General features: G+C 35.7%; 3 protein-coding genes across 3 annotated transcripts; 2 read left to right on the top strand and 1 right to left on the bottom strand.

Annotated features, from left to right (window-relative positions):
- The first annotated feature begins 254 nt into the window (after positions 1–254).
- Positions 255–2,733, top strand: LOC118062856 (pentatricopeptide repeat-containing protein At4g18840). Its single transcript, XM_035076718.2, has one exon. The coding sequence runs from the start codon at positions 437–439 to the stop codon at positions 2,366–2,368; it is 1,932 nt and encodes a 643-aa protein (XP_034932609.1). The 5' UTR covers positions 255–436; the 3' UTR covers positions 2,369–2,733.
- A 1,835-nt stretch (positions 2,734–4,568) lies between these two features.
- On the bottom strand, positions 4,569–6,449 carry LOC118062857 (expansin-like B1). The gene is made up of 5 exons (XM_073407895.1): positions 6,249–6,449; positions 6,034–6,140; positions 5,687–5,868; positions 5,222–5,354; positions 4,569–4,976 (listed from the first exon to the last, which is right to left on the bottom strand). Exons 1-5 carry the CDS (start codon positions 6,391–6,393, stop codon positions 4,773–4,775), a joined length of 771 nt encoding a protein of 256 aa, XP_073263996.1. The 5' UTR covers positions 6,394–6,449; the 3' UTR covers positions 4,569–4,772.
- A 3,348-nt stretch (positions 6,450–9,797) lies between these two features.
- Positions 9,798–12,502, top strand: LOC118062887 (haloacid dehalogenase-like hydrolase domain-containing protein Sgpp). Its single transcript, XM_035076757.2, has 5 exons — positions 9,798–9,950; positions 11,157–11,271; positions 11,506–11,657; positions 11,736–11,997; positions 12,086–12,502. Exons 1-5 carry the CDS (start codon positions 9,934–9,936, stop codon positions 12,275–12,277), a joined length of 738 nt encoding a protein of 245 aa, XP_034932648.1. The 5' UTR covers positions 9,798–9,933; the 3' UTR covers positions 12,278–12,502.

The following is a 12,502-nucleotide window of genomic DNA, read 5'->3' as shown; positions in this document are numbered from 1 at the left end:
TATGGATGGCATATATAATAATAAAAATAAAAATGTTGTCTTAACTTTAATTAGTGTTGTAATACTATTGTTCTTTTTTGTTTTTTTAACTCCATTTCAATACTTAATATTTTTTATATAAAAAAATAATCCAGTACCGGAATAAAACATGAGCACCAAGTCTAATTTATTATAAAAGCGAAGTAAGATCATACCTCTGTCTTGAAATAAGAGAATAGTAATGCTAATAAAGTCAAAGTTCATTGGAAAAAAGTGTAGTCTTAATAACGGCTAAGGGGATTTTTTACTCCTTGACCATTGATTCATTATGATTTTTCATCTCAAACCAAATTGTAAAAACTTAAATTTCTCATGATTTTCTTTACTACCACACAAACAAATAGACTGTCTTGCATCGAATCGTCTACATGGCCACAACCCAAACATAGACGCTGATATGCAGTCGAGACTTGGGACTCCCCACCCGACCCATAACTCAGAGAGCCCTTTCCCTTCCCGCCATAATACAAAGAAAATGACTCTAAACCACAAATACTACAAACACTCCCTTTCTTTGAACAAATTCCTCAAATCCAAGAAAAACCTCTCTAAAACCCCTCCAAAACTATTTCCTAATGACCCAACACCCCAACAACTCACACAAACGATTAGCAACAGCGCAAATGCACCCACATTAGATCTTAATCATCCCATCTTGCAAAAACTGGAACAATCATGTACTAACATCAAACAATTCAATCAAATCCACACCCAACTTACAGTCTTGGGCCTTTTCCAACACCCTTTCGCCGCGAGTCGTTACATCAAGAAGCTCTGTGCTTGTTTAAATTCAGTTTCTCATTGCGTTTCTCTGTATAATCACATTGAAGAACCTGATGCTTTTATGTGTAATACTATAATGAGAAGTTTTGTGAATATGAATGACCCTTTTGGTGCTTTGAGATTTTATTATGAAAAAATGATTGCTAAGTGGGTTTTGCCTAATCATTACACATTTCCTCTTGTTGCTAAGGTTTGTGCTGATATTGGGTCTTTGAGAGAAGGTCAAAAGGTTCATGCTTTAGTAGTGAAATTTGGGTTTGAGTTGGATTTGTTTGTGAGGAATTCTTTTATACGTTTTTACTCTGTTTGTGGGAGGACTTCGGATGCGAGGATGGTGTTTGATAATGGGTTTGTGTTGGATTTGGTGAGTTGGAATTCGATGATTGATGGTTATGTGAAGAATGGAGAATTGGGTCTTGCACGTGAGATCTTTGATGAAATGTACGAGAGAGATATTTTCACTTGGAATTCAATGATTTCTGGGTATGTGGGAGTCGGAGACATGGAGGCGGCTAGAGGATTGTTTGACAAAATGCCATCCAGAGATGTTGTGTCTTGGAATTGCATGATTGATGGGTTTGCAAGGATAAAAGATGTTTCAATGGCAGCTAAGTATTTTGATGAGATGCCTTTGAGGAATGTGGTTTCTTGGAATGTTATGTTGGCTCTTTATCTAAGGTGCAAGAAGTATAGTGATTGCTTGAGATTTTTTGACATGATGGTTGGAGGGGACTTTGTGCCTGATGCAGCATCTCTTGTAAGTGTCTCGACTGCATGTGCGGAACTGAAAATGCTTGATCAAGGAAAATGGGTTCATTCTTATATGAAGGATAATGGGATTAAACCTGATATGTTACTCTCAACTGCTCTATTAACCATGTATACAAAATGTGGGGCAATGGATTTGGCTAGAGAAGTGTTTGATAAGATGCCTGAAAAAAGTGTGGTGTCATGGAATTCTATGATCATTGGATACGGTATGCATGGAGATGGAGACAAAGCGCTAGAAATGTTCTGGGAGATGGAGAAGGGAGGTCCTATGCCAAATGATGCTACTTTTATGAGTGTTTTGTCTGCATGCTCACATTCAGGGATGGTTTGGAATGGTTGGTGGTACTTTGATCTAATGCATAGAAAATATAAGATTCAACCAAAGCCTGAGCACTATGGTTGTCTGGTTGACCTCCTTGGCCAGGCAGGTTTGAAAGAACCATCAGAAGATCTCACAAGGAAGATGCATACAGAGGTAGAGCCTACTTTATGGGGAGATCTTCTTTCAGCTTGTAGGGCCCACTGTATTTCAGAACCTGGAGAGATCCTGGCCAAGCAACTGATTAAGTTATTTCCAAATCATGTTGTTCCATATTTGTTATTATCAAACACATATGCCACTGAAGGGAGGTGGGATGATGTAGAAAATTTGAGAACGACTCTGAAGAATAAGACTCTTAATTCAAAAATGGTTTTCACTTCAAGGAGGCACTCAATGTTGAGTGAGGCAGCTGCTCAGATCAAATTGTCTAATATAGATTCTATTAGGACTTGAAACTCAGCCATACTGTTTAGCAAGTTTTAAAAATACACCTTTTCAATTGGAGATGGCCAAAATGACAATTGTTGCAATGGGAAATACGGAAGTCTTTTGGATGTCAAGTGTGAATCCCAGGAAGCACGTGGACTCCAGGCGATGGGCTAACTCGTTCAAACAGCTGATTTTCCCTGAGAAAGAACCTTGTAACTGTTTAAGGATACCATATCCAGCTGCAACTTGTAAAGATAAGGTCACACTGATTAGTAGCTGAAGAGGTGTGTTAAAACTGATTTCTTTTGTTTTCCAGTCTGAACTCTAAATCCATGATAAGCTGATAGCACATTTGTTTTGCATGAAATGTATTATGCCATTGGCCTTTATCTATGGTTTTGGTTACAAGCTCAGCATTGAATATACTTTGTTGTTTCATTATCTTATAGTCCTGCTATTCTACTCTATTCATGTCAATGTGTACTTTTGTAGTTGACCTATACATCGTGGGAGCATTATAAGGGTGTTTTATGTTTTTAATAATTTCCCTTATCAGAATACGTATTTAACTTCTGCATAGCAACTTTGTGAGAGTAAGATAAAATTTTGCTAAAGTTAAAACTTTGTTCTTGTGAATAGTAGTCTTTTGTAATGTGAGACATTTGTACAATGTTTGGTGATTGGTGCCCTTAAACCGAATTGGTATCAATTCTTGTGTCTAGTTCAATATGAGGTGTTAGACATTTGAGTTTGATCCAGAACTGCTTAGATCAAACTTGGTTTAGATTACTTGAATTAGAAAGGATAGTATCAACAATATCATAAAGTGGGGCAATAGTATCTGTCAACTGAAGTTTCAAATTAACAGATAAGTGGAGTCTTGATCTCCCATGCAACTCATTATCTATATCTGTCAGGGGAAGTGGTTAATTCAGCTTTAAAGTTGTACCCTCATTTGATTCTGAATGCAACTCCCACTCGAGGAGTTATATGAGTGAGAAAACTATCCCATACTTAAAGGCCTTTGTTGCTGTTGTTATATGAGTGACTGTAGCACAGTTGAAGTTAGATTTGGTTCAAGTTGTCCACCCCTTCAAGTTATGCACGAACATTTGGGTAGCACGTAAAACAATCATGAGATTGTCTTGGAATCTCCCCCCCAAGTTTTAGAAAGTGGGCATGAATTTTATTACATGCTTCTGTCAGTTCATATGTAAACTAAAGGAAACTGTGGAAAATTTTTATTTGTACCTTTCCAAACTTGAAGCAGAAATATTCAGGATTATGACAAGGTTGTTTTACATGTTAATGGAACACAAAAGTTCCTGCAAACCAGTAATATGTTGAGTTACTCTAGCCAAATCTGACTTCCTTTCTGCAAGAACACATAATATTAACCTTAGCAATGGAGGCTGTAATCTAGTTCTCTCACTAACAGAATCTCTAGTTTGAAATTATGTTTGTTTTGAGCTCAAATGAACACACGTTTGGTTTTAGATAAGCTGAACTTAATTGCTTTTGCTAACAGTTAGAGATGGATTGCATGAGAGTAAACTCTCCACTTCAAAGGTTATCCCTCCTGCAAATTTCTAGGATACATATGGGAGCATTCTGAAGGTGGCATAGAGATTTACAGATTTTAAGTGCATGCTACAGAACTTTGAAATTTTTAGGTAAAGAGATATCATGAAAGGAGAACCATAATTCTTGTCATATTTATCTACAACTTTGTTTATATCCTATAACCAAAATGAAGTCTCCGATACTAACATGACACCATGTCATTGTTGCATTGCAAGGATTCCAGTGTGATTTCATTATCTGTGGAATTTTATACAAAGATGCTGCTTGATGCTGTTTTTTTCTGATTATGAAAGAATGACAGGCTATTTAGTACAATCAGGTTAGGATGCTGACATCAGCTGATTTTCTCTTTATATTTGTACAGCTATGTAGTAATTGTTAGATGGAATAAGCGTTAACCGTCAGATGTTGAACTTCACTTTTGTATGAATTTTTGCCCATTCTCCCCTTCAAGTGCCAACAGTGATCAATTTATAGAAGTTGGAAACTTTATTCGTTAGTAACTCTGCTATGCACCAACGTATATTAATTTATAAGAATATCTAAAGGGACAGGTGCAGTCTTTTCCATTACTGGGATTATTGATGTTGACTAGTGGCAGACATTCTGGCTAAAGTTGAGGTCCTTGAGGAAAGTAAAGTTATAAGAAATCAAATTTTATTAGTATACCAGGAATTTTTATAGCCAACATTAAAATGATTACTTTCGTGAGTTTCTTAGACCCTATACCCGTGTACAAAAATAAATGATAAAATAATAAATAAACGAAGTGCAACGGGCTTATTTGGATAGATTTATCTGCTTCCCAGGACTTTATGAGTTTACTTGTCTGCTTCCCAGGACTTTATGAGTTTACTTGTACTCCTGTATCATATGTTTCTCCAGCTTTCCAGTCATTAGGTATGTTGTTGACTGGAACTACCCATGTCTCATCTCCATTTTCATCACTGAATAACATTCTTAGCGACAAGGGTCCACTGGGGGGAGAGGTAGTTGTCCATACAGCACCGTAGGTTCTGTCCAAGAGCTTGCATACAAAATTTTGCGTCTGCACACAATAGAACTTTTGTTAGTAACAGTTTCGGTGACTCAAAGAACATGTAAAATTTGGATGATTTAAATTTGGTTGTTTTCATTCAATGAGCTAGAGACTAGTTGCTGATTTTACTTTCTTCATATCCAGTTTCTTTTCCTGTGTTATATCAGCTAATATTCCCTTTGCCGTCATCTTTGACTAGGCATATTTAATATATAAAAGGTGCTTTTGATATTATTACAAGATGTGCATATTACCTCGCATAGCTGAACAGCAGTAATATCGCTTCTTCCTTGTTGATACCAGATGACAAAACCCAGATAATAAGGATAGTTGCTGTTCTGGTCGATTTTGATGGTTATGTTTTTGTATGGATAGCTGCATGAAACACTGCATGGAGAAAGAGTTCAATATATAGTCCACTTGTACACGACAAACCTTCATGAAGTAAAGAGCAGGGGAAGTTTTCATCACGAAAACGAAGGAATAAGGATGCTTGATAACCCTTCCATGCTCAAGTTGCTATTTCTAAGAGTTCATCTTTGGGGAGATTATTTGGAATGCTTGCCCTGCTGATGATTAAAACCAAGAAAACACTTCTTTTTTCTCACCCTATTAAAAGTAGTCTTTTTTTTTAGTCATTCTTAAACTTGCTTTCACCTGTCTCTTGTAAATGAAAAAATAAGAGGTTCTTGCTTCAAGTCTTATTATGTATAACTTACCGTCTATATTCAATATCAACTACTCCAAGGGCTAATAAGGATGCAGCTGCATCTGTGGTTTGAGCCATCCGACGGAAGGCTCGTCTGCTGAGAATAAAGTCGGTATTATCACTTGATCCTTGGTCAGTTATAACAATGGTCACTCCGTTGTCAGTGCAATAGTAACTGTTGGTGCACCTTACCTGGTTCAGTAAACCATTATGGTGAGTATTTCGACGCTTAAAGAGAACCAATAACAGAATCATGCCATGTAATGCTACAGCAGGAAAAAAAAATGTATGTTTGCAATTCTTCTTCTTTTTTTGGGTTACAAGCTGGTTTGCAATCATGATGCTTTTAATTGATACCTGATAGCAAGCACCACAACCGACACCATCACGGTAGAGGTTAGATGCGGCCGCTACATCTCCACCATTCAGTGTTGCTCCAAATGAACCATATCCACATCTGCCAGCTGCAATTCATGAAAAGAGACTCATAAGAATGCATGCTCAATTGGTAATAAGTGCACAGATAATTTAATTGTTTTTATTCTTGTCATATTTTAGTAGAGGTCTCTTACTATCTGTTCCATTTTCATCAGAATTTGGATAGTAAGCTGCCCGAGAATGAGTGAAACAGTCGCTACATGTTGCAGCCTCCGCCAGAGTCTGCATAAAGAACAAGGTTGCTGAAAGGAACAAAAGGAACCGCAGAGAAGGAGCCATTATTGGATACAAAGAGAGGAGATAATAAAAGCAAAGAAGATGAGGTGGTAATGCATGCAATGAACAAGGTTTGTAGTATTTATAGCAAAAACAGCCTCCCATATTCTTTAGTTTGGTGAACTTTGCCAAGTTTGACATTCACATAAACAATATTTTCAACGCGTGGAAATCTGTTACGGGTGTTTCATAGGTACCTTCTTAGACTTGGAATTACTTGTTTTGGTAAAATATAGAAAACTGCAATCTCTCGTTTGAAAATTCGACTTGGTGAAGTCTTCGGAATTAGCAAAAAGTATCCGGATTATAATTAATTCTCTAGCAAGAATTTCTAATCGCGATTTATTCTGCTTTCACCATAGAAAATCTAGCAGCTTTTTACCGTTGTCCTGTCAAAATCATGTTAGAGATAATGCATTATTGGAAATATACGTTAGCTGATTCACACATACAGGCTGCTCGGCCATGATGATCTCTCTCTCTCTCTCTCTCTCTCTCTCGGAGGGTTGGTTGTAATTGGCCTGAATATTGAATTCAAATATTGGATACTTCAAAACAATTTGGCGTGAGAGATTGGTAAAATGAAGGGGACAGTTTGGTGGATTTCCACCAAAGAGCCCTTGGGTTAGGCATCTATTGGTGTTCTCACCGGTCACCGTCTTTGATTTCTCTGGGTTGGAATCTGCACGGAAACACTAGAAATCTATAGGGTGTTTGTTTTTTGCATTATAACATGCTTTACAAAGTATATTTTACTTGAAAAAATATGCTGATATTAAAAATAAAAAATAATATAATTTTAATTTATTTTTCAATTAAAAAATATTTCGAAAAGTATCTGATACCAAATATATAATAAAGAATGGTGTTGCTCAACTGAAAAGGGTGACATGGATTGAAGCTAGTTTGAGTTTGAGCAATAAGAAAAGCATACTGAGATGAAGACCGCTGAAATGACCGGCATACTCTGACATTTCTATTTCTTAATGCGCTCCAGAGAATTCAACAACGTTATCTCTTGGAAAGAATTGAAAACCTGAGTTCAGTGCAGTACCCTCAGTTTTCCTGATCAACGGTACTTGATCTTACCAAGCTCTGATGTGCGACTCGTGTTTCTTGAGCTCAGGAATTTAGCCGAGCTGACTGCACAGTTCTTGACAGGCGGAGAAGATGCGTAGGCAGCACACCAACGCAGACTGGCAGGAAGAGAGTCCATACTCCATGGAACTACATCAGCCATGACATGGAAAGCACTAGTTTCAGCAAGCCGGAGTAAAATGGACTCAAAAGGTTTTAAAACAATTTGTGCAGTGCCTTTCAGGGGATGCGAGCTGGTGTTTGATGGACCCCTCATATCATGCATGAGAAATACAAGTCTGATGAGAAGTTGCATAGGTTAGATGTAATCATGAAATCATGTTGGAGCTCTGAAGTTTTTTTATATGTTTCCGTCCTTGGAACCCTAAACTTGTTTGTTTAAACCCTAATGATCGCCCCCACCATCCTCCAGGAGACGTAATTTTAACTCTTGGAGGACTGTTGTTTACTCGGTTGCGGCAACTTTTAAAGCAAACCATTTAAATAATATATTTGGAAACATTAAAATATAAATTATTGTGTATGTGGGATCCGTTGACAGCACCGGTTTGTGAGAAGCCACGTTTATATACCAGGTGATAATTCACTTAGGTATTGTTCACGTGAACAGTACAAATAAATCTTATTTGGTATTATTCATGTGAATAATGTCTTAACTATTTATTAGACTGCATTTGACCTGATAGGTTTTTTTTTTTAAATTATATTTTACTTGAAAAATTAGTATTTAATATTATTTAATAATACTATATAAATTAGAAGGGCATCGTATGATAACGTAGTATTTGTGGAATTTGATCGCAATTTCAATTTTGTTTCTGATGATATTTTACCTGATTTTGTTGCACATTTAAAATGCCATGAAAATTATAGTTCTTATCGGATGAATTTTATATGTGATAAAATTGTAGATAAATTAATGAAATAATAAAAAATATTTGATATAAAGTATTATTTATTTAATTATGTAATAGTGGTAGTTAAATCTACAATATTTAAATTAAAAATCATTATTATATATATATATATATATATATATTTTTTAGTTATTTTATAACCTTAATTTGAAAAGTATTTTTAACCAAACACATTAAACTATTTTTTATTCGACCAAAAAAAAAATATATTTAAATATCAAATCAACCTTAACTAAAAATAGTTTTTTATAAAAATAATTTTTTTAAAATTACAATCACAAAGCTATTACAAAGCAATCCATAAACAGTATAAATGTTCCATTGTTAAGAATCTGGACATGATTGCTATGGCCTCCTTCACCTAGGCCCAGAAGGGTGTTCTTAATGTGATAATCGGCTCATTGAATGCGGGTAATTTGGGCTGTTGCCTGGCTCATGTTGTTAGGGCCATGTGCGGGCCTGCCTCGGCAAACCAGCCTGATTAGGCCCTTTTGTTATATTATATTATGTGCTCTAATTGAAAAACAATTGCGCTCACGGGCGATATTTATTTTCTTATTAAAAATTTGTATATGAAAGCTTTTTTCGATATAATTTTTTTATATATATAAATATTCAGAGTATAAATTAAAAATTTCATATTATACACATAATTAAATAAATAAAAAATTATTTGAGATAATAAACAGGAAAAAAATATTTGTATTAATAATGGCAACACTTGTAAAACCTCTTAATATGATTCATTGATTAAAAAAAAAGACAATTATTTTATTTTGATATTTTAATTTTTAATTAAATTAATTTAATTTCTTTACATGCCTTTTAAATTTAATTATCACGTAGAAATAAAATATTTTTAATTTTTTTCAAATGTCAAGTAATTTTCATAAAAATACATTTTATCGGGTATTTTTCTTACAAGAAAATTTTAGTATTTTCAACTATACAATAATGGCATAAATATCTTTCTCAAAGATTGAATTGTTTCTAAACAACGCTAATTTTATTGAATTTCTCCTGGTACTTTTCACTAACAATTACTATATTTTAATTATTTCAGAAGAAAAATCAAGTTGGGTGTGAGTAAGTTTAATAAATTAATTTTTCCAAATATTTATATATCCAAGAATTTCAACAATAATCTTAATGGATTCACTCGGTGCTCTATGAGATCTTTCAACTAATTAATAACAACTTACTTGAAGAAGATTATTCGGTAAAAAAATAAATTATAATTGCCTATAATCCAAAGAAATTAGGAAAAGGAGAGATCAATCAACATTCGTAGAAAACTTCGGGGGCTATAATAATAATAATAATAATAATAATAGAGATAAGGGTCACGTGGGCAAATAACAGAAGAACAAATGCAAATGACAGGCAAGTAGCCAGCTGGTCTGGAATCTCCTCATTGGTTCTCTCTTTAAATTAACGACCTTTGACAACATCGTTGCCAAAGGCATTTGTTGTTTTTCAAGACCAAAAGAAGAGAGAGAGGCTTCTGTATTTCCAAGGGCATCAAATCATGTCTGTTTCTGATACGTCAGTTTTTCTCATCTCTCTTTCTTCCTATTTGTATTTTATTGGCTTCTTTTAAATGTTTGGTTGGATCATCATCATCGTGTTCTTCTCTTTTATTTTTCTCGGAGTTATGATCTCTCTAGCTTATGGCTATCTTCCTGGTTTGTTGGACTTCATTTTCATAATTGCTTTCTTAAGAGCCATCATATATGTATTGGTTTTTCTGCGATCTGTTTGCTGTTATCACATGCATTGCTCTGAATATACCGAGTTTGACAAGGCAATGCCCCCCCCCCCCCCTCTTTGCCTCATTTTTCTTGTGACAATGATGTCGGTATAATTCATCAAAAAAGAGAGCGGAATTATGGTTGTGGAATTATCATGATCAAGGGTCATGGCTGCTCTCTGCATTGACGTTTAAGAAGAAATATTAAAGGATTATGGCTGAAATGTCAAAAAAGGGCAACATTAGTCTGGCAGCCTAGTTTCTGTTGATATAATAATATTCACTATTTGATACAAACTTATTGAAGGAGTATTTAGGGCACAACTTATTGAAGTTGAGTATTCATATGCAATTGCTAAATTGTATCCACCACCCCTGATTTTTAACTTATCGAAGGAGTATTTTCGGCCTAAGGTCTAACAGTTAGGCTCATCTGAAGATGTGAGCTTGTGCTAGTGTGCTGGTTTTATATGTTTCCCCTGACAGCCAGCCCCAAATATGTATGCATCAACTCTATGGTTCTTCTCACAATGACTTATCAGGAACTATGGCTTTTGATGCTTTTAGCTAGAGGTTTTCAATTTTAGGCTGGAAATGGATTGCTGCAAGCAACTTTCCTGTTATTACTTGAAAGTTAACACCAAACCTGGGTGCAATAGTTAGGAGTCAACATCATCCAGTTCCATGGTTGATTATGCTTTTATGCTATTATCACAGAGTTGGACCTGAAAAAAACAAACTGAAATGGAAAAGTTTATTCTTTATTTTTTCCTTTGTCAAATCATGTAATATTGGAAGAAAGTGAATAAACTTGAATGACGAAAAAGTGACTCAAATCTAGTGGAAGAATGGTTTTGACACTGGTTCTTGATGCTATTTCGATGCCTAAGTAGCTGGCAGATAAGCTGGTGCCAGACTTGTCAAGATAAAAGCTTTGTGTTTTTTGTGGTTTGGGATTCTTTATTGTTGGATCATAATCTCATGCTGTTGTCTTTAAGCAGTAAATTTTCTCTCTCCAAGCTTGCTCCATTGGAAGGGGTACTATTTGATGTTGATGGGACTCTGTGCGATTCAGATCCCCTCCACTACTATGCCTTCCGAGAAATGCTTCAAGAGGTAATGCGTCTATGCGAAAAAATCAGGTCTTGAATATGTTGTGATCTTAATGTTTCTTTTACACACTTGCATCACACCATGGAAAAGTGTAAGAGAACATGTTCTTTCCTTAAGGTGGTGAGAATATCTCAAATCATGTTGTCTAATTGATAGAGACATATCACCTTTCACTTTAGCTATATTTTTGAAAATTAATCCAGATTAGAGACTTAATCACATTGCGTTGTCTACCAGATAAGTTTCAATGATGGGGTCCCAATTACAGAGGAATTCTTTGTTAAGAATATTGCCGGGAAGCATAATGAGGATATTGCTTTGCTCCTCTTTCCTGATGATCTCCAACGAGGCTTAAAATTCATGGACGATAAGGAAGCGATGTTTCGAAGGTAGATCACCTGCTAGTTTCAGTTCATGTGTTGAGATTTTCGCTTGGTTAAACCATATAACTTATTCTATGCAAACAGATTGGCATCTGAGCAACTGAAGCCTGTAAATGGCATATATAAATTGAAGAAATGGGTTGAAGATCATGGGCTGAAACGGGCTGCAGTTACCAATGCTCCAAGAGCAAATGCTGAACTTATGATCTCACTTCTGGGCCTCTCTGATTTTTTTGATGCTGTTATCCTTGGGGATGATTGTGAGCACGCCAAACCACACCCAGAACCCTACTTGAAGGCTCTTGAAGTGCTCAAGGTGTCAAAGGACCATACCTTTGTGTGCGAGGTCAGCCTTCTTCCTGGCAGCGTTATTTTCTAAGCTTCTGCAGCTTGCTAGATTTTCCTAAATTTGTGTTCTGTTTTTCCTTGGTTAGGATTCTGTTTCAGGCATAAAAGCTGGAGTGGCAGCCGGGATGCCTGTCGTTGGTTTAACTACCAGAAATCCAGAGCATCTATTGATGGAGGCAAAGCCTACAATTATTATAAACGATTATGAAGATCCAAAGTTGTGGACAGCTCTGGAAGAACTTGATATGCAGGAAGCTGCTGTGAAACCTGCTGCTTGAATAATTTCTTTGGTAACTAGAAGGATTATGATTTACCTGAATAATTCTTTTCCACGTGAAATTATGTATCTTCACCTTGAAGCTGCTTCTGGGTTGATATCAAGCGCGTGGGCTCATAATCGACGATATCAATTTGGTTCTAGGGGCTGTGGCATTACATTACATTTAACTAAAACGTTGGATATGTAATATTATTAAAATATTGGAACAATCACTTAAGAAAAA

This window comes from Populus alba, chromosome 3, assembly GCF_005239225.2.
Source record: "Populus alba chromosome 3, ASM523922v2, whole genome shotgun sequence".
NCBI classification, from domain to species: Eukaryota; Viridiplantae; Streptophyta; class Magnoliopsida; order Malpighiales; family Salicaceae; genus Populus; species Populus alba.
This window is presented reverse-complemented; position numbering and strand designations above follow the sequence as displayed.